Source organism: Aythya fuligula, chromosome 1 (assembly GCF_009819795.1).
Source record: "Aythya fuligula isolate bAytFul2 chromosome 1, bAytFul2.pri, whole genome shotgun sequence".
NCBI lineage: Eukaryota > Metazoa > Chordata > Aves > Anseriformes > Anatidae > Aythya > Aythya fuligula.
In genome coordinates, this window is record NC_045559.1 from 130974646 (window position 1) to 130996426 (window position 21781).

Genomic DNA, 21781 nt, shown 5'->3' on the forward strand with positions numbered 1-21781 from the left:
CTTTCCAAAAAAAATGAGGAAGCTGGGAGGAAAGGGAAAGGAAGAAAATATTATCTCCTCCCTGGTTCCTCCTCCTCCCTCCTGTTCTGCTTCCCACTGTCTCTGGGGGTCCTGCCTGCTCTCCAGCTCACTACCCCTTGTTCATAAAGCCTTGGAACGCAACAAATGTTACAGGACAAGGGGATGACGTGTAAACCCATTTTTTCTGTTTCTACAATGCCTCTGTGAGTGGAGAAGGTGGGTTACCCTCTCTAACATCATAAAGTAATGTACAGCATCGGCCACCTGAAGGGAAGGTGCGAGAACAGATTTATTCCTAGTCACCAGCACCCAGAAACTTACTCTGTCATTCATAAATGTACAAGTAACCACAAGAAGAAGCATGTTGTGTTCTGTCAAAATCCACAGGACATTTCACAAGTACGGAAACAAGATCACCAAACAAAATACTCTTCTCAAAAAGAAATCCCTGGTCTCTCTTAGCTCCCTCTGTTCCGGTGTACGCAATGCCTGGCTTACAGCAACGCATCCTACACTGGCAGGTAAGCTTCCTCCAGCCTGCAGACCTCAAAATCAGCATCTTGAGCTCTATAAAATCAAGCTGGACTCACAATACTGTAACTCTAAATTCTGAGGCTTAAAAACTAACCTCAGCACACGCTTTCCCTTCAGGTGGGAATTATTTATCCTGCTCTGAAAATGTGGGCTAAGGTAGCGGATGCCAGTAATTCATTTTTAGATGACTTGTCAAATATTTTGACTTCTTGTGCTCCAATCTACTTTCCAGATTCTCCGCTTTGGGGAGCTGGATGGGACACTCCTCTGAAATACGAGGGCTACACTGACACGTCGAGGATGCAGCACTAGTAAAACCTGGTCACAAACCGTCTTATTCCTCATCTGACACAGCCTCAAACTGGTCACAAGCAGCTTCTGCTTTCTTCAGGGAATGATAACCGATACCCAGCCCCTCTTGCCTGGTCTGAGGCTGTAATATTGAGATCCCCACCATGCTAACAGGGAGATACGTGCCTCCTGACATGGCAAGGCCAACAGTGCCCCGCCAGGGGCAGAGCACAACTGTTTCCCATTTCCTGAACTTCTGCATCAGCACTCTAACTTAATCCTCCCATTAGATCTAAGTTAGAGCAACGGGCAGACTCTGGCTTCTCCACAGCTATTCTGAAACCTTTTCAAGTTCCTCACCACATCTCTTCTCCCAAATACAGCAGAAGAAATTACTTTAGTTCAGTGAGAACTAAGAAAAGGAATACCAAAAGTAATACCAGCCGACAAGACCAGCAAGGGAATATATAGAGAATGACAAACTTGTGCCCCAATTTCGGATTCTCTACCTGAAAGCCTTTTCTAAACCTCTGTTGAAACCACGCTGATTGCAGTGGTATGGAAGTGCAGAGGATAATGCAACCTCAGCTGCATATTATGTGGTGAAATCGTTCACAAAGAGGAATGGCTAAATGAGACTCACTGCAGGAATGGTATTTAATGAAATAAACGTTTAAAACACAGATCTCCATTACCAATGCTATAGTCCTTTAAGCCAGAGAAGTCCCTGGCATAAAAATTAAAAAGTGACTCAACGGGACCACATGAAGTCTTTCTGCTCATCTGTTTAAGAGCTTACACTCGTTAAGTATTCCAATATTGTGTCTCAGTTTATTCTCACAACAGTCAGGCTTCTCAAATAATCTTCCAAATAAATTCTGGCCACGTCACACAGCATCCGAGACCCATTTAATCCAGTTTAGCCACAACTGAGACCAAAGATGAGTGCAATCCTGTAGAAAAAATTACAATATATCCCGTGTTAATAAATAACGGAATAAGCTTTTTATGCAGAAACTGCCCCTCCCTCAAGGCATCTTGGTTTCAGAAGGACAATAGAGGTTTAAAAGGAAAAGCTGCTGCACTTCAGAAGAATAAACAGTAAACGGAGAAGCCAGGTCTGTAGGAGCCCCTTTGGGACTCCATATACAAGTATACGTAAAAATGTACAGTGCTCCCACTGAGTGGGGTACTTGGAGATAGCTCTATGCAACTGCAGATCACTATGCAATATATGGCACTGCTTTTAAAAATGGATTTTTACTGTCATAATAACTATTTTCAGATTAAAACAGACATTAGGCCTAAGTCTTGGCACATGACAGAGCTCATAATTTGGGCATGCAGTCTCAGCTGCCCTAACACGTTGGAAACCTGAGGCATAAGGTGGTTATCGTTGCACAATCGCCTTCTGAGGCAATCTCTCCCTCCTTACCTCCCAGGGGTAGCTCGGATTTCAGGTGGAGAAGCTAATTGCTCAGTTCCAAGTTATGTCCCCTTTTTGTCTCCAACGGGTGGCTGCAGCTGTAACAGTATTATAATGAGAGGCAGTCCAATTTGAAACATTTATTGCATCCATCTATGATTTCTCCGCTGGCCAAGGACAGCTATTTTCCTGCAACCTCTTGGGCCATTAGCTCCCCTTGCCTATGGGCACATTAATCTGGACCCAATTTCTTCACCATTTTGTGTAGAGACTCTGAACTAGTGCAGAGGGGATCTGCACAGGCAGGCCTGACCCTGTCGCTGCTGACAAGCAGAGGTCCCTGCCTTACCCTGCCACAAGACAGTGTGGGTACGGGCACAGCAGTTAGGCACGACGAAGATCCAGCTGGTGGCCACGGAAGCAAGAACAGGTAAGAATGATTTTCTTTTCCCCCCACATTGTCTCCTTTGTGGATGAGTTTCTGAGTCATCCAGGGACAGGGATGCTCTTCTTCAGGTAGCTGTGCTTGAAGAAGATGGGTGCCTTTGCTCTTCCACACACAGCGCTGTACTTACAGGATTTGGACTTGTCCCTGTGTCCACCCAAACGAAACCTTCCTCCCTCTGTCACACACACACACACACACACACAGAGGGATGTCTGAGCCCTGAAAACAGAGGGCTTCATTCCTCCACTCCTCTTGCTGCCATTCCAGAGATGCAGACACGAACGTGAACCCTGCCAAAGCGTCACCCCTGGCAGCCACCTCGCCACCCACTGCCGCGGGAAAGCAGTGGTGGGAGCAGACAAGGTGCCAGCCCGAGCTCCTGGCCCAGGTGAGGAACCACTGTGAGTCCAACCGCAGAACAAACACACTCTGGTCATAAGTAAACTTACGCCAACCAAAAAAAAATAAAATATTCTACTTAATATTAACAGCAGCAATGGTGTTTCCCTTGATTTGGATGCCTGAGGAACACATACAGGTCTTATTCCGAGCAGATGTATGACAACATTAAAACTTTTAAAGCCCCTGAGAGCTGGATGTTTAAAAGTCAGCAGACAATTCAGATTTCTGGGATTCCCAGGGTAGCGCTGATACCGTTCAAAGGGTAATGTTCTTGCAGGCTTTGAGGCTTATTTTGCAGAAACCGAACGTGCCAAGATATGCACCCAAATTGGCATCATTAGACTTGAAAGCTGGGTTCAGTGACTTCACAGAAAAATAAAAGCTGTTTTCCAAGCAAGATTGAAAACAGAATCACTTCACAGCAGTAACAATGCAAATTTTAAATATTTTATTCCTCTCCACCCTACCTCACACTCCCCTTCAGATCTCAATCTTTAGTCACCCTAATTACCACTAAGAATAAATTTTACAAGAGAGTCAATCTGGTAAAAATAAAACTTAAAAAAAAAAAAACGTGGTTGAAACATCTGTTTGGGTACAAAGAAATCAAATTAGAAACCACACTGATGATTTTGCAAAGCCAGATCAGTTACAATAGATGTAAAAAAGCTGTAACTAATATTCATAATTACTCCTACTGATAAAACCTGTGTTAAAAAGCAGGGACGAGGATTACCAGCATCCCTCTACAATGACTGAGTGGTTTAATAACTGAATTCATTTGTACACTCCTCCTGCATAAACAAAGGTATGGATCCTGATGTAGGGTATCTGTGGAAAGCCTCACAATAACTAGCACTGGTGTATCTATGATTGCAAGCTGCGACGACATCCCTGTCTTTAAGTCTGGAGCTCTGAATACGGTTCCTTCTATCAGTGAGTTCTCAGCTGTTTGGTTGTTGGTACCAGACTCTGTCTCCTGCTGGAAAACAAAACTGGGTTGTAATACTGGTGTCAGGGTGGTATAAACTTCCCTCAGGGAGCTTTAAACAGCCTCAAAGGAAAAGAAAAGATGTCTTTAATATACAAAAACAGCATTCTCTGGAGAAGGAGATGCACTGGATACCACATATGTGCTCCAAGTGACTAATCAAACTCCGATATTTTATAGCTTCAGTTCAAGTTCAGTGAGGTCAGAAAAAACGTGTTGTGTGTTTTCACGTGCCACTCTCTACCACACATTACTATGCATTATTATAAAACAATAGTAGGTCAACAGGCGTTGACCATAACTCTCCTGGGAGCCCTCCCCACAAGCACAACGGGCAGCTTCTGTCTGAGCAGCTCGCACCGGAGGGCAGCTCCATTAGCCTCAGGAGATTAACGATCTCCCTAATGGAGCTGTCTGGCCACCGCTAAGCAGATAGAGACACAAACACACCCTGAGCCCTTGCTCTGGCACCCCACCTTCACAGCATATGTTCTTGAAGAGCAGGAAGCAGCAACTGTACAAGCAGGGAGAAAAAAATCGCCCTCTGCCAAACCTGTTATTTAACAGCCCCCCTTTCACAGAACTGTATCAAAATTTTTCTTTTTCCAGTTTTGCTCACTACTCCATATACCTCTCCCTCCCATAAAGAAATCCCACAACCCTTTCTCTAGATGTATGGGCAGGAAACAAAAGCAGTTTTGGTCTCACACCGTGTGCCCGCATTCTTGTTTCCTCCTGCAGTGCTCGGTACAAATCCCGCGCATCCCCGTGTGACCTCGCAACTTGAGCTGCGCGTGTTGGCCCAACAGCTCACAGCCAGGGAAACTTTTTTCCACTGGATTTCCTTTTCACACCAATAAACGCTGAAGAGTGAAAAACTCTCCAGCCTTAACACTCCAGGTTTCTCCGGCAGACTAACCCTGCTTCTCCACTTGTCCTGACGATAAGCACCTGCAGGCCGGGACGAGGGGAGCGGTCCGAGAAGAGGAGCTGCAGACCTCTTGGAAAGCAGTGCCTGTGAACCAGCCTCGCCGTATGGCCTCGCTGGGCGATGAGGGCTTCTGCTCTGTGACATGGAGCGCGGTGAGGCCAGGTCTGTGCCAGAAACAGGAGGCAAACGGGCACAGAGACAATAAAATGCTCCTCGCACGGTCATCTCCCCTCGACTCCACTTCAGCAATCCTATTATTTTAATAGGATATTAATTTTAATCAGACACCATCAAGACAACACTGCACAGCTTTTCATTTTTCCACGGAGCAAATAAGACAGGAAAAAGCCAACCGAGGCGTGCCCCGAGCACTTGCATTCCCCGGGCACAACCACCAGCACCATGGGTGTGGAGCTCTGCAGCTGACGGGGTGCCCGTGCCCCATCCCCAGCACCACCGCAGGTACCTACCCTTCTCCCAGGTCCCTTGCTGGGGCCCAGGCCCTGCTCCCGGCCCCGTGGGGCTGCCCCGAGCCTGCAGGGCACACGTGGGGTGCCAACCTGGGCCCCCGCACCCAGCGAAAGCGGTGCAGAGCCAGCACCCTGCCGGCCTCCAGGCAAAGACTGTCCTCCTCCTCCTGCTCCTCCCGTGCTAATCCATGCTGGCTTAGGGGATATAATTAGATTGACGAGGGAGCCTCGTTACTGCTCCACGCCGAGGGCCTGCAGCAGTTTGGGCTGGGCACGCCGGTGGCTCCGGGCCTGGCACATGCTGCCCAGGGGAGGAGAGGGGAGGAAGGCCTGGAGAACTGAACCAGGGCTCTTGTGGGGGAGCAGGAGGGGGCCAGATCTGATTTGCAACGGAGTTTGAAATGGCACGTGGAAAACATGCTGAGATTAGACTCTTGAAACTTATTTCTGACAGCCATTTGCTTTGCTTTGGCAGTCTTTGAGGCAGATGCGCAGGTTAGCAGTCCCATCTGGGACGCTACATGGTAAAGAAGTCAGTGTCACCAGGGGGATTATAAATCTGCTCGAGCAGCAAAGCTAAAAGAAATCTCCAGAGCACCTGGGCCTCTTAAGATCCGATGGGTTTTTAACAGCATCTGAGAGTCACAGATATTTCCCCTATACAATTTGCTTTACACCAAAACCAGCCAGCCGGCCTTCTTGGAGAGCAGCACTTCTCCAAAGCAGAGGTAGCCTGTGATATCCCCAGAAATGAATAACTCAGAAAGGCACTGGAAATCAGCTCTGCCTAGGGCAAAAAGTCGCAGCTACATCCTGCAATTCCACAAGGAGACTCACGAAATTCTGGGGAACTCTTCCAAAGGCCAGTTTACTGCAGTATCTTTTAAAACAATAAACTTTATTCCATACTCACACCAGCACCCCCCTGCAGCTTATATATGTACATATAAGCTTCTTAAGGTTGCTGACTACCATCACAGCTGAGGGTGTAGAAGATGCAGTAACAGGCTGTATACACCTTAGTCAGGGGAAGATTAAAAAATACCTATTTCTACTGTACCCTTAGGGATCAATCCAGGAGAAAGAGAAGGAGAAATATTCTTCTTAGATACCAGAGAATGTGCTCAGAGCGGGTTACCCTGAGGTTCATTTACCCATCACACAAAACACACAATAAATATGCATTTGCATTGGTTTTGTGCTGTGACACAGCAGAGTGACTGCCACAAGAAACTTGCTTCACCGCAGCATTTTTACCAGTGGGCTGGCCCACATCCTGAGTACAAAAAATGAAAACTGTTTTCCACAGGTCACAGGAGGATGCGCTTACAAGGAAATGCTGGAAGTCCCATGGATTGCCATAAATCCTTAAATTCAGGAAGGAGGAGGAGGTGGGGGAAAAGGACAAGACGTGGTCTTATTTTTTGCGTTTCAGTAAGAAACCTAGTTTAGGCAGCAAAGGACAGAGTTACGCAATTACAAAGTCGTCCTGCAGCACCACCGTGTGAACTTGCTGGAGAGCTAGATGACGTGTGGCTAAAACCTTCCCAGCCACACTGCAACAACCTATCCAGAAACAACTGCACATTGCATGAAGGTGAGAGGGCATTACATCCTCACAAGTGGTAAACCTTCTCTGTAATTAGTTGGTTTTCCAAGTAACCCGAATGAAGGCAACTTAGCATGACCCCTTGCTTACCAGCATTAACAACTGTGCACAGCCACTGAGTCCACAGACAGGCTTTCATTTGATGGGTCACTTTTCCAACATCGTTACTAAAAGTCTAAAAAAATACTATTATCATGTGAATGAGGATGCACAGTCCAGGTGACAAATAGTGTTCTATACTTGGTGGCTACTCGGTAAAAGAGAGATGTAAAATCAAATGGAGAAGAGGCCTTTGTTTCCTGATTTCCAGCAACAGGTCCATTTTCACTCTACATAACAGAATAACAAATCACGCATGTGAGTACTACTGAATGCACTATCTGAAGAGTTACCAGTATTAGAATTACATTGGTACAGTGGGAAAAAGAGGGAAAAACAAGCAAAATAGCAAGCATCTCCTTAATTTTAAAGAAACAAAAACCTGAGCCTAAAATCATTGTTGGATAATTGGATTTTTAATTTGACTTTCAGAAGCTTTATTTCAGTCTTCATCTACCACCAGGTGCTGATGTACTGTCCAGCTAGGCTGAAGCCAGAAGAGTGAACAAATAAAACAAGCTCAACTTAACTTCACTACAAGAGTGCTGGACGTGGCATTTGCTGGAAAACAGTTGTAAATAAACAGTCAGATAATCACTATGAAAGTATTTTTAAGAGTAGCTGAAATTTTAAAAGTATCTCTGAAAAGGTTGTTATTCTACATGTTTTACAAACAGGATCCAAACACCAGGTAAGTTGGATGACTAGCCAAATGCTATGTACAAAGAGTTCAGCATCCTGAAGAACACAGACTTTTCAGTCAAGTATTTTGTGAGGAAAAATCCCTCTCACTCAAGGCCCTCCCTCCAGCATGAACCTGCCTCTCTCCAAGAGAGGACAACTAAGTAAATACTCTGGGATTTTTTATTTATTTATTTATTTCTAATTGCTGCTGCACTGCACTGTAGAAGAAAAAGTTATGACACTGGATTTGTAATCATGATAGTATGGAGTCTACACGGCAAGAAACTGACTTTCATTAAAAGCTACTCTTTTCTTAAAATAGGAAACTGGAGTTTCCTAGTTCAAGGAAAACCCCTGCATGCCACTATCTGAGCTTCCACAAAGCTTGAACTCCTTACTGAGAATAAAGAGCCTTTTAACTCGAAATTAGAACTGGCCAAGAGTTATCTCCTGCTTCTCCTCTATCACACCTAAAATTAGAAAATTGTGATTCAGCATTAAAATCCCTTCACCGGTAACACACTTCTCAGTTTCACTGGAAGGTGTTTCTCAAATCCATTTTTTGCTTGCTTTAACAATCAAAGTTATGGGAAGTGACCTGTTCATGACTGAGAGCAGAGGCACAGACCAAGCAGCACCTGCTTTCCAGTGTGCTGCTCACGGTGGCAATCCTATCCTCTCCATCACCTGACTCAAGCTGGTGACGTGAGCTTCACTCCTCACCAAGCCTCCTGGTCAGCCTTCCTCCTCAGGGATACGGCTGGTCACCAAACACATGAAGATGTAAAACAGCTAAAAAACTGAATGCACAATACATACGCCCCCTTCGAGATCTTGAGGGAAACACATTTTGGACAGCGTTCTCTGGATTGACCTTCCTGTATCGTTTAAATAAAATATTAAAACCAAATATTAATATATTTAATTTAGATACTCTTATCCAAAGGAGACCGAGCATGTCGTAAGGTGAAACCTCATTTACACGTGTATTTTTAACATTCCTCTCAAATTGTTCAATGAAAGCAGCAGCCACAAGAGAGCGCTAACTGCAAAGAATTCAGCCACGGGGAAGCCTACAGCCTTGCAGCTATCGGGGGTAACAGCAATCTGCTGCTGTTGAGGCCAGGCAGCCTTATTTGCACATTTAAAATTAGGCCTCAGACAGTTAATTGCTGTATGCACGATCTTCAGAAGTCGGGAGAGATTCCGGGTGTCTCAGGTGTTGAGCATTGGCTTGGAGACACGTCCGTTCCTCCTTCTCTTCGTTCTCAAAAGGAGATTACTCAGCACTTTGGGGATTTTATGCGCTTTTAAAATGATTCACTCACACTGAGACATCTGAAATTAACAGGTTGTTTTCTGATACCACCGCATTTTCTCTCTGAACATTTCTAACTCACTAAAGCTCAGTGCTAAAACATCAAGACTGTGTTTGTGGTTTTGCTGTCTGTTTTTGGTATCTGTGCACTGAGTATCTGAATACTCCATATTCTTGGTTATCTTTCCAAGAAAAGCACCGATAAATTCTAACCACAAAGAAAGAAAAAAAATATATAAAAACCTTATATTTCTGGAAGCGGCAAATGGAACTGCAGCATTTTTTCCATGCAAACCAGGAGTTCCTGCTTTTGCATTTTCAGCTTCCAGTATCTTATCATAAAAGGAAATGACTCCTAAAAAGTATCCCTAAAAAACAAACTGACACAAAATTTGAAAACAGAAAAATAAAAATATGATGGCGTGCTTAGGTTATTGGACTTCTGAGGTAAGGCTGGGGGATGTAAAAGATAGTAAAGAAGTAATTAAGAACAGTTTATTACTATTGAGATGTCTTTAAATGGTAAACTCAACCTGCATTTTGACAGAGAAGTTACTGTGCTGGAAGAAGCATTACCTTGCTGCAGCAGAGTTTTCCTTTCTGCTTTCCTTTCCTGTGACCTGGGAAGTTGCACCCTACATAAAGGCAATCTAAACAGGCCTGTAAAATCCTCTGCTCCAAACTGTGAAAATAAATAAATGTAAATAAATTATCAAGCCTTAGTGCCCTTACAGGCTATGGGAGCTCAGTCAATAATGTGGGCAAATCAGGATTTTACCATCCATGTTCGCTCCAGTCTTCCTCGTACCTCGGCCAACCATACAGGCTTGAGCAGGATGGAACAGCAATTTCATTTATAAATAAGATGCATGCTGCCGACAAGGAGGTGTTAGGTTATATGAGGTATGAAATCATCAGTCTTCCTGCCTGATAAATTCACAAGACTACCACGATAAAGTTTTCATTTTCTGGAACTGTTTTTCCTAGCTCTGCCTCAGGGAATTGGACAAGTGCAACTGTATGTCAGTGATAAAAGTGTTGATTGTGGGATTTATGTTATATTATATAAATTACATAAATACTTTTCCTCACCCTGAGTTTGTGTATATCCTGCTACCTTTGATGACTAGATAGCATTAAACTGCTGATGTCACTCCTCCATTACCTCAGGTTTTGCCATGATCTATCAGAACTCCTGCAAAAGACAATAAAGCTTTTTTTTTTTTTTTTTTTTTTTTTTTTTTTTAAAAAAAAAGTCTTTATCATCGGGAAGCATCTGAAATGCTTCACATATTGAAGAATTAGCTCCACATGCTGGTTCCAGCAGGGCTTACTTTCAAGTATTTTGGAAATTACCATGCTATGTAAGCACGGGGCTAAGGAAATTGACCTTTAACACGAATACAAAAAAGGCTTCATGACCCAGTAATGCTGAAGAAAAACGCAGCCTCTGGCAGGGCAAGCAGTAGCAGAAGGAATCAGAATACACTGGGAATTTCAGGATCTCACCATGACTGAGGCCAAAGAGCTGGAGCCAGAAGCAGGACGCAGAGCGGCCTTCGGACTCACTCCCCCCCTACCGCTTCACCCCAGACAGTGAGCACGCGGCTGCCTGTGCCAGCCCAGCACGGTGCCTTCAGCAAGAAGGAACTTGCTGCTTTTTCGGAGCACAGGGCCGTCCGTGGAAGCCCTGCTTTGCTTCTGGCCAGCAGCAACGGGTGTGTTTCGCCTCTGAGCCGCTTGCCGCGATGGGCTTACAGTTGGACAGCTATCCCCGAGGAGCTGAAGTGCCTCAGGAAGCACGCTCCCAATACCGGCGTTGCTGCACCTGTGCGGTGTGCTCCCACACTGGTTTCAGCTGTGATTTACCTACCCACGTCCAAGGAGACCCAAAAATGGGAGTGGGGAAGGTGAGTTCCTCCAGTCCCAGGGCATTTCAGGAGACAGCCCGGCCTTCATTCCTGGTTGAAGCACTGCAGCCACACGATGCAAATTACTGAGCCTCCACAAAGAGCAACACCACAGGCTGAGATGCTTTGAGTTTTATACGGGAAAGTTATTTTGCTCTGACATGCACTAGATCAGATCAGATTTTGAAGACAACCCCACCTCCCCCATGGCCTTTGGCTGCCCACCTGCCACCAAGGCTGCTCCGTGAGCCAGACCAACAAACAGATCCCAAGTTAAAATGCGACCCAGCATAAATTTCCCCAAATCCTGGCTTTTGACACTCTGTCAGTCCTCTGCACTAGACTAAAAGCATAAGGGCCATATAACTCAGCAGCGCTGCAGCTGTGTCTCTGTGCCAGACCTTGCTTTGCCAGGTGATCCAGTATTATGCAAATTCAGGAGCAATGGCCATAAAGTAAGGTTTTCTTGTTTAGGAGATAAGATGCAAATTTGTCCAGTAATTCAGTAACTAAAGCTGCAACAGTCCTGCGTTCTTGCCTTTCTTGTAATTATTCATGTTTCCGGAGCTAAGAGTTGAATTCAGAAATTATTTTAAAGCCTTTTGTAATCTTTGCAAATTGGAAGGTGTTACATGTCGTTATGCAACTAAGTAGAGCACAAAATCTCTACACTTAACACAGTAGGCTACTTGGCACGTAAAAATATAAGAAACCCTTCTAGTTTGCAATCTAGTCAGTCATTTATTGTCAGAAAGTGAAGTATGTAACCTAAAACTAAAGTAGCACAAGGAGAACTTCAGCATACTGGAACCTGAGTATTACTGCTCTCCTGAAATTGTGCACATGCAGGTCAAAGTTCTTACCTGGGGTTTAACAAAAGAAAAGAAAGGAAAAAAAAAAAAAAAGAAGAAAAAAGAAACTCTTAAGTTTTTAAAACCCCAAACAGTATTTCAAAATGCATACAACATATTTAGAAGCATTCATTGCAAATATAAAGAAGATTCCTGACATAAAACACTATTCATTTGGTCTTTAATGGATGGGGTTACAATTGTGTTACAGTCAGGAGACAGCAGGGATCTACAGTACTTGCTGCTATCCAACACCGATACATTCTTTGTGTGTGCACGTGAAATTACTATGTGAAATGATAGACTTCAGACCCCCAAATTTTGGTACGTGCACCTGCTTCCACCTCTCATCCAACGGGATACATATTACTGTTTCTACCACGTAAACTGAAATTCACCTGAGGAAAGCAGTGCTAAGAGCAAATCCAGTGTACTGCCTGTTATAAAATTCTGGTTCAATCCTGTAAGCACTTGTACGCTTTTTCATCTTCAGTCATGTGAATGCTCTCGCTTAAGTCAATGAGACTACTCATGCTCAAAATTAACCATTTCAACAAGTGCTTGCAGGACTGAAGGAAGAAAAAAACATTTATGACTCACAGGTTGTTACTGCCTGATGCGTATTCCAATCCACAAAAATGTAATGTCCAATTTCGGTAATTGCTTCACAAAACTCAGTATCATTGCCACAAGCAACCTTTGGAAGAAGCATATTCAAACTATACAGGATTCCTTCTACCCACAAAAAAATTTCTATGCCCTTCCTACTTCTTCAAACACCATCCTGATGGAGTTGACTTTGTAAAACATGGTGATGTCTGTCGTTTTTTTGGCTTTCTATTATTCGCGTTTGACAGTGGATTTTTTCAGATTTGTGAAGAATGAGATTATGAAAGTCACCACAACATAAAAACATGTCAGTCACAACATATGTATCAAGAGAGTTCTGACAGCTGTACACGACAAACATTCAGAAACACTGAACGATGATTTGCTCTTTGAAACCAGGGACAACACCTCCAATTCGAGGAACTGAAGCTTATGTTCACTTAAAGCGTCGACTGGTATGTCACTAACAGCACAAAACAAGTCGTGTTGACACAACTGAGAAACTAATAAGCCAAAACAGCTAGAAATGAAAGTGTTTTTTAGATATATGCCCCACCAAAAAAGAGGACTTGCATGGGAAACACCTGAATACCTGCATGGTACTGCTAGGCTGGAAGGAAGACAGGTTCACACTGCTTCTACATAATTGACTGTGCCAACAGCCTGACGAGCAGGGGAAATGGTCCTCATCAGGGCTCTTTAAATGCATAGTTTGTTGAAAATATGAGTGCATGTACCTCCTTTCCTGGTGTCTTTGGTCAATAGTGCAGGACCAGGCCATTGGAGGTGCAGCATGATGGTGGCCAGCCAGCCCCAGATCTGGCAGAGCCTGGTAGGACATCCCATCTGGCACTTACTTCCAACTCCCTAGCCCGCTTAATGCAGAAGAGTGTGCCTAAAGCAACTCCCCGGCCCATTTCTCAGTGAATTTCTGACACCAGAATTTCGCAGTCCAGCCTTTCTGCCAACTACAGCCACACAGAAAGGTTCCAGCCTTGAACTTTAAAGCAGCGTTCATCTGTTACAAATACCCACTCATGAACAGTGCATACAGAAAGAGCTGCAGAGCAATTACAAGAAACATTGGTAGAGAAGATTTACCACCCCTGCCGACTTCTTACAGCATATGCATGCATGTACAGCCTTAGAAAGCCGTATCGCAGTTTCCTAGGTATTTCCAAAGTCTGGCTAGAAATACAGGCACCAGAATCTCTCTTCTTGGGCAGTAACGCCACAGCTGTAATTTTCCAAAAGGATAGATAATGTTTACTAGTCATCAACCCCAGTTCTGCTGTAATAAACCCTAGTTCAAGAAGTAATGAACATAAAATTTAATGGCAAAATAGACTTTTTACTCCTGCCGAAGAGTGGTTCTCCACAAATGCATTTGGCTTATTGTTCAATGCTTAACCATAACGACGGACCAAATATTTTTAACACTTGCTTACAATCTGCAGAACTACATATATTTTTATATTTGTCTCCTATACTATTTTTGACACCTAAAAACTTGAACTATCAAGTGACCAAACACAGGTAAGAGACAGAATTCACAGTCCTCAAATCTCATCATCTTTCAGAAAACACAGACCCCTCATCTTTTCAATCCATCTCATGATTTGATGCTGTCAAGTTTTAACAGTACTCCCATGGCCAAAAAGAGCTGAGAAGTCCACAGCTAGCTGCTCCACTAGCAGGAAATGGGTAAGACTGGATTCCCTGTTACGTTACAGAAAACCCATGATGGAGAGGTCACTGGTGCTGTTAAACACGTGTCTGTGCAGCACATGCCAAGATTTCTGTGATCTCCCATCTGAATGTTGTAAAAGACTGGAAGGTTTTTGTTCCAGGGTTTCAGCTCAGTCATCAGCTTCTAAAACCATCGTGCACAATCTTGGAGCCCTCAGGACAATTACTGAAAGCTCTGCTTTTAAGGTGCTTCAATTAAAAGGCTGTTCCCCTCTCCATGAAGTGCCATGTGAACAAAGATTACCCTAACTTTCCATGTTCAGGAGTTTGTAGTGCAGCTCTCGTAGCATTCGCTCCCGGTACCAGGATTCAGCAGAGCACATTTCAGTGTTCACGCTACACTTCTGGTGTTAACTCTGTCCTCACCCTCTTCCCCTCTCCCTTCGGTAGCAAAGGGCTCTCCTCAGCATTGCAAAGGCAACTTGCATTTTCCCCACAGAAAGGCATCAAAAAAGCCCACTACTTGAAGGAGAAGGAAACATGCCTGCTCACATGTACTAGTTCTCGGGAGCTGGCAGCTCCTCCAGAACAGGTCAAATTAAGCCAAGTCCAGCTCCCTGCCACCAGCAGACCCTGCAGAAGAAGTCCATGGCTACTCTTCCCCTTGCCACTAACACAGGATTGAAGCAGCCAACAGGACAATCCCACCAAACATCTCAGGGTGGCCCCCAAAGGCCACACAATCCCAGCCCTGCCTCTAACTGAGCACAAATGGAAGCCCCACCTGTGTGCCAATTTTTAACAAGTTAACATAAATCTCATGAGTTCACAGTGAAAAAATACTCCATACTTTCACAGCTTTATGTCACTTGCTCATGTCTAGCATGTGCAAAGGCATGGAGATTGTATTTAATAACTGGAAGAGAATTTAAGTTCGAAAGGGGACGCAGAAAAACTAATTATTCTTAATATGATAATCACCTTAGTGTCAACACTCGGAGCAGTTCTAGATGTGCGTATGCAGACACGCATACATCTTTTCCAAAAGAAATTCACGTACAATTCCTGTAAGAAATGTCCTAAGCACACTTTCTATCTTCCCAAGATAGGAATCTACTCAAGAAATGACTCAGTACTACAGTGAAGAGCTAGCATGCAATTAAGGTGTATTGTTTTGACAAATCCACTTGAGAAAACAACACAAAGCCTCCTGAGTCCTCGCTTAATCCAAGACCAAAGGTACACTGCACTTGTTCAGCCATCAATACCTGTAAGCTACTTAAAGTGTGTGTTGTTGTTGAGCCTGTTGCGCAGTTTAGATTTGGCTTAGACCACAAATATGCAGGATCCAAAAAAATAAGGCCAAGTATGTGTGCCGGTAGCCAGCAAATTTATGCTTAGTATTTGGTACTGCAGTCATTTTTGCTTAGAAACAAGTGCCTTTTTTTTTTTTTTCCTCTGTAGTTCAAGAATCAGATTCTTTAAAAATAGTGGGAAAAAATAATTTTGTGGAAGCCAGGTACCACTGCTGGACCACAATATTCAAACCAGAAACTTTTGCTACAGTCACAATTTAATTACGTGAATGAAACGCGTTCCTCACTATGGCAACACTTTTTCCCTTGGTCTTGGCTTTAGCTAAATTAGACTTCTGAAACAAAAATAGCATGCCCTACTGCTTCCCAGGTACAGAAATAACGAGATCTATGTGAGACCAGGGCTTGGCATTACTGCATGGAAGAGTAACCCACGTGGAAGAATTTCACATGAATGTGCTTCTCAGAAGCGGTGAATAAAACCTGATTTTCCTGACGTTCACAGGAAGTTCTCTGCATTCCAGAAGAACTTTGTTAAGAAGTAAATTTTGCCACATTGTGATAATTTTCAAAGCATTTGCTTTTTAGTTCTGGATGAATCTAGAAATAGTTAACACAAACAACCCTAAGAAATCTTGGCTTCTCAAGCTAATTCCCACCAATATCAAGGACAAAAGTGAGTGAAAACTAGGATTCTTTAAGCCTCCAAGGCTGGGTCGTTGAGCTTCAAACTGCTTGTCTGTTTTGTGCTTCAAATTATCACGCTGGTATCCCTGGGGAATAGCATGTTAAATCAATGCTATAGAAAAGCATCATTCCACTAGACAAAGGATATACAGGGCAAGCAGACAAAAAGATGCTAAGACAACTTGAAGATCAATACATCATCTCATATATATAACTCAATGAAAAGGAATTGTGGGACTATCCCCGCTCTCCCCAGAGAACAGTCAGGGTGGATCTAAAGAAAACTGAAATAGTCTAAAAATGCTAAGGCAGCCATTTCAAGATCGCTGTAAGCAATTAAAGTGCAGACTGCCTCTGAAAGTGGTGGTCCTATCCAGCTGAAAACCTACTTCCCCAAGTAATTTTGCAGTCAGATCAGTCCCCTGATCCAATTCAATCCAGACCTGCAGGAGTGCTCACACAAAGACTACACAACTGGCCTGCTTAAAGACAGGACTGTTTAAAGCACTCATAAAAATTCAGCCTAAGATTTAGGGCAAACAGCACAAAACAATGCTGTTGTTCAAACCATAACTTCTGGAAGAAAGCATGCAACAAGGCTTTTATAAAAACCTGCATCATTTGAACTTCCAACAGGAAAAGAAAAGCTGTTTCGGCACACAGACAGCAGTGCATGGGAACAAGTTGGCCAAGAATAAAATGAAACTGGGTGTTTAAAGGTTTCTGACCGTCAAAGGACTGATGTCCTAAGGCAACTTTCCAACAGAAAGAGCAAAGTTGAAAAACCACAAACAAAAACCCTAGCTAATTTCATTCAGTATGTTTTATTAAATTTTATCTAATATTATGCAGGCTTGCCAATGACCCAAAAGGCTCTTGCCTGTTTGGGGAGCTCTGGAAGCCTTAATGAATTTAGGACAAAAATGTTTTCCCTAACAACAGCCACTATTTCAGCCTCTTGGCCAGAACAGCTAGGTTGCCTGCGACCGCTGCACAGGCATATGCTAAGGAACGAAAAAGAGGAGCGCTGAGAAAAGACTGATGAAAATCCATCAGCTTTGCACCAAGCTGCATGCAGGCGTGCATAGCAATGGGGCTCTGCTGCCTGCAAAGAATGGCCACAAATCCCTAGCAGCAAATCAGGGCTTGACTAGCTGTAGGAAGGTTCTCCAAAAGCATGGAGTGAAGTACTTACGAATTTCATGAATGTCTTAGGTGAGTCTACTACTAGGGTATTTCAGCAACAAACCTGTCATTTCCAAAGATAGATCAGAATTCACAGATCTGAGCAAGTTGCTATCACACAACTGAAAAGCATCATGAAAGAGGGAATCTTTCCACTAGGTCTGAAGCTATTTGTTATAATTAAGACTTGCTGCCTTGGCAGATTCTTCAGTGTCTATAAAACTTCTCAACCCTGAAGTTCTCCCTTTCTGTGACAGAAACAGCTGCTGTAAGCTTCACTAACAAAACTTTTTCACCAGAATAGCCAACACAAATTGAAACTGCTGAACATCAACATGATTTACAATAGTTGTGCGTGCATTTTATTTTATATTTATTATCTTCAGAGCTACAAAAATTTTGTATGTGCTTCTGGAAGTAGCTATTGGCAACAACATAAATTCTGTTACCTGCAAAAGAGATTCACGTTCCCCTAACTGCTTCTGTCAAAAGCACCTTCTTAAACCAAAGGCGAAAAGCATGGTTACATACCTCTCATCTGTCAGTGTTTTTTCACATATAGTCCTCATCTGAGACAGTTTCAGAACACTTACTATATTTATGGGCTGGCTGATCATACAAGTCAAACCCAATTCTCAGCATTTTCGGTGTTGCAACAAAATTCTTTTCTGATTCCGACAAAGACACCCAAAATTCCCACATGAAAGTCTAGTTGGTATAATGCAATTCTAACGTAATTAGAAAGTTCTGATTCACCAGAATACAAAATTAGTGAGCAAGATTTCTTGTTCAAATTTCCTGTTTTATTTTTTTTTCAGAACTTATCAGATTTATCCTGCATTTAGCATCTGTTCAAAAGCCAAAATTCTTTTATGAAGCTTATTTTTACTTAAATGAGTTTTTTAAAAAAGCATGAACTTAAGTGTCATCAATCAAAATGAGAATACAAAGTTTCCATATCACAACTATGTTCTATTTTGATAAATATTTTCAATTTTTCCCTTAACTAATACATAGCTGACAGCACTCTTTAACCAAACCACATGAGAAATGCTTGAAATCCCAAATATTCTCATAAATGTTCCCATGAAAGTATTCACGGGAAAACAGTTTTCCAAAAGTTTCACGTGTAACCCCCTACTCAGAGTCAAACTGGTGTGCACTGCAAATGTACCAGAAAGCATGACCAATGTCTGCTCACCAAATACAGAAGCAGCAGGGCAGGCTGGACAGTTTGCTTCAGTCCCCATATTTCAAGAGGGCAGGAAGGAACAGAGTACCAATTCCTACCACTACAACAGTATTCACAGAATACAATGCCTCAGTTCTTGCTCTGATCAATACGCTACCTCTGCCTACATCTTCTTCCATAACGATCCTCTGTTCAAGAAGTAACACTACATAATATGAACATCAATAGCACTAAATGAAAGCCATTATCTTGCCAACTCTCGGCAAAATTTGTTGTTCAATAATGTAAAGATTGGAACATATTTGGTTTTCCAGCTGAATGTCACGAGCTTACCTTTTTACCACAAGCTTTAGCGTCTTGTGTGAGCCTTTCACCAGACAGATTGCTTCTTGTCGGAAACCAGAGAGGCCCACATCATTGATGCCAACAATTTCGTCCCCAGCCAGTAACTTGTCCACAGACACAGCTTTGCTCCCATCTTCAATCTGAAGAGAAAGCAAACCAAATGGTAGAATTATTAAGGTTGCATAATGACACTTTAAAACAAGTTAATGAGCTTTCAATATTGGCTTCATACAATAACTATTACAGTAATTAAGTGGTTAAAATAATTGAAAAAATTCCAAACACTATAAAGAATATGATACAGAGACGATCAGATTAGGAAAAAAAAAAAAAAAAAAAGGTATGAGGGAAACTAGCTGAGAAAAGTAGGAAGCTTAATGGAAATTTGAGAGTCAAAAAATCTGTCATCTGAAGGTCTCTTCAATACGGTACAGGTAATCATAGTTGCAAATAGAGCTTTGGGCAGGCACCTTAAATCTATTTCTCCAGAAAAGGTAATCAGTGATAGTAACCACATAGTCGATAACATTAACCACACAGTCAGCTCCACAGAACTGGCATTCTGTGAAGCTACACAATATTGCATAACAACCTGGTCTGGAAAATAAACTGATTTTCATCAGGCATATACCATTTTGGAAAATATCTGAGAATTTACAGTCCATACAGCTAACTAACAGCTCTGGCTAGAGGAAGAGGTTTTGGTCTGAGATCTAAAGCATTAAAATAATGTGTCACACTGCTGAAGAACATAGCCATGCTAAGGAATATTCACTGAAAGGTTATTTTGCTTCTATGGGCCTCTCTGGTATGCATTCAATTCTTACAGAACTATTGATTATATGCAGTGAAACACGTACGCAACAAATTTAACAGCTGGTTTTGGGCAGTTCCCACAATGACGAAGGAAGCCAGCCCATTACAAGTTGCCCATTTTTTAATTTAAAATAAATCCCAAAAGCTTGATCAGCCAGACTAACAAGTACCAACAGCTTAAGCTGATTTCAAGCACAGCTGTAGGTGTTGAAGACTTTGCAAGTCAGGCCCTCAGCTTTCTCGGTTTGTTCCTTTCCCTTTTGCTGTCAACACAGCCTCCAGCCTCTCAGATGATCTATGCATCTAGATTTTTTATTCATCCCTCATTTGCTCATAATCCATATCCTACCTCTTCTTACTGACTTGACACTTCGTGTTCAAAGCAAAGATTTTAATTTATGTCTTCATTACATTTTGTGTCGACTACAGTATCTCCAAGTCCCTCATTATTAAATGTCTGTGAACCTACAAAGAAGAATTCCTTGTAATTGCCCCAACTGCACAAAGCTTCATAAAGTACAACCATCTTCTAAGGCACCGAAGTCAATCAACAATGAGATAAATCCAGAGGAAACCTAACTTCATGAACTGTGGTGCTCACAGTACAGGTTTTAAGGATACTCCTGCAAAGAAAGTCTAAATTAAATAACCTAATAAAATAAGCAATATCTCTTGATGAAAGTACATTAGGATGATCTCATACACCACAGCAATCTCATTTCATGCACATAAAAGCTCTCTTTATGTAATTTCAGGATAGATGTCTTAAAAATCTTCAGACCTTTAAATCTAAGCCAAAAAGAATGCCATGTAAAATGCTTAGTCTTATACGCCATTCTAAAACACTCATTATTAATACTAATCAAGCAACTTAATTTCCAGAACTTCTTATCTTAATAAAAACACAGATAATTAAAGACAGAGCGAGTCTCTACATCCTGATACATCTAGCTCTCAAGCTGTGACCTGCCTCTGACCTGCCTGCGTATCTTCTGAATGTCAAGAATTTACCAGAATATTGAATTCTCAGTTCAAATCTACAGTGAAGTTGAAAGCCGGGGAGCCACAGTGGAAATCACTTAAATGCACGGGAAGAGTTTCGTTTACAATTGTTGAGAATTGAGCGGCTGCCATCTGAGGAGCCCTGAAGCCAGGCAGAGCTAAACAAGAGAACAAGCAACTGGGGATTCATGAATCACAACCCTCTGAAGAGGCAATCTCAAGTCCTTCAACTGTCCAGATGCATTTCTGGGTTGCTTCTAAATAAACTACATTTGGAGGTCTGAAGCCCAGTAGGTCAGAAAAGCAGAGGGAAAACCTTAATGAAAAGCAGAGTTGAATCACTAGAAATGTAGAGAGAAGTTCAGGCAGAGGTGGAAAAAAAGAGGAAAAATATGTTGTAGGAGCACACATTTTAAACTGCAAAATGTAAGTGCCAACTAGTTGCAGCTCAGCAAGGTACCAACTTAACAACAAGGGGCGAGAAGCCTGTGTGCCACCTGGATGTCAACAATTCAGAAGGCTGGGCTTGAAGACCTTGACAGGGTCTTTTTTTTTTGTCTTAAAAAAAAAAAAAAAAATCTGTCTCCTAGGGTTTCAAGGAATGTTCATTGTTCTCTGTAAGCATGTTTGTTTTTTCTTTAGGCTGGCAATGCACTGACTGCAGGGAGTATTCAGTTACCCCCTCTGAGTTTTCATTTCAGCAGGGAGACTACACATTCCACACGGTGCATGCTTTCCAAACAGACTCTGGCTGTCCAAAACAACATTAATCAAAAAAAAAAAATAAAAAAAAAATTAAAAATAACAACAAAACGAAACATCAAAACCACACACACACACACACACACAAAAGCATATCAAAACCTAAGGACAGAGCTGAAGCAATCCTCCTGAAAGCTGGAAGTGGCTTTCTTTAATACACTGCCTCCAAATCAGTTGCAGCTAGGGAGAATAA

The 21781-nt window shown here is 42.6% G+C and overlaps 1 protein-coding gene across 1 annotated transcript in view; it reads right to left on the minus strand.

Moving 5' to 3' along the window:
* Positions 1 to 21781, minus strand: part of SHROOM2 (shroom family member 2) — a 124841-nt gene that overhangs the window by 55930 nt on the left and 47130 nt on the right. The window contains exon 2 of the mRNA XM_032187321.1: positions 18997 to 19148. Within this exon, the coding sequence (XP_032043212.1) occupies positions 18997 to 19148 (152 nt within the window). The remainder of the gene's footprint in view (positions 1 to 18996; positions 19149 to 21781) is intronic.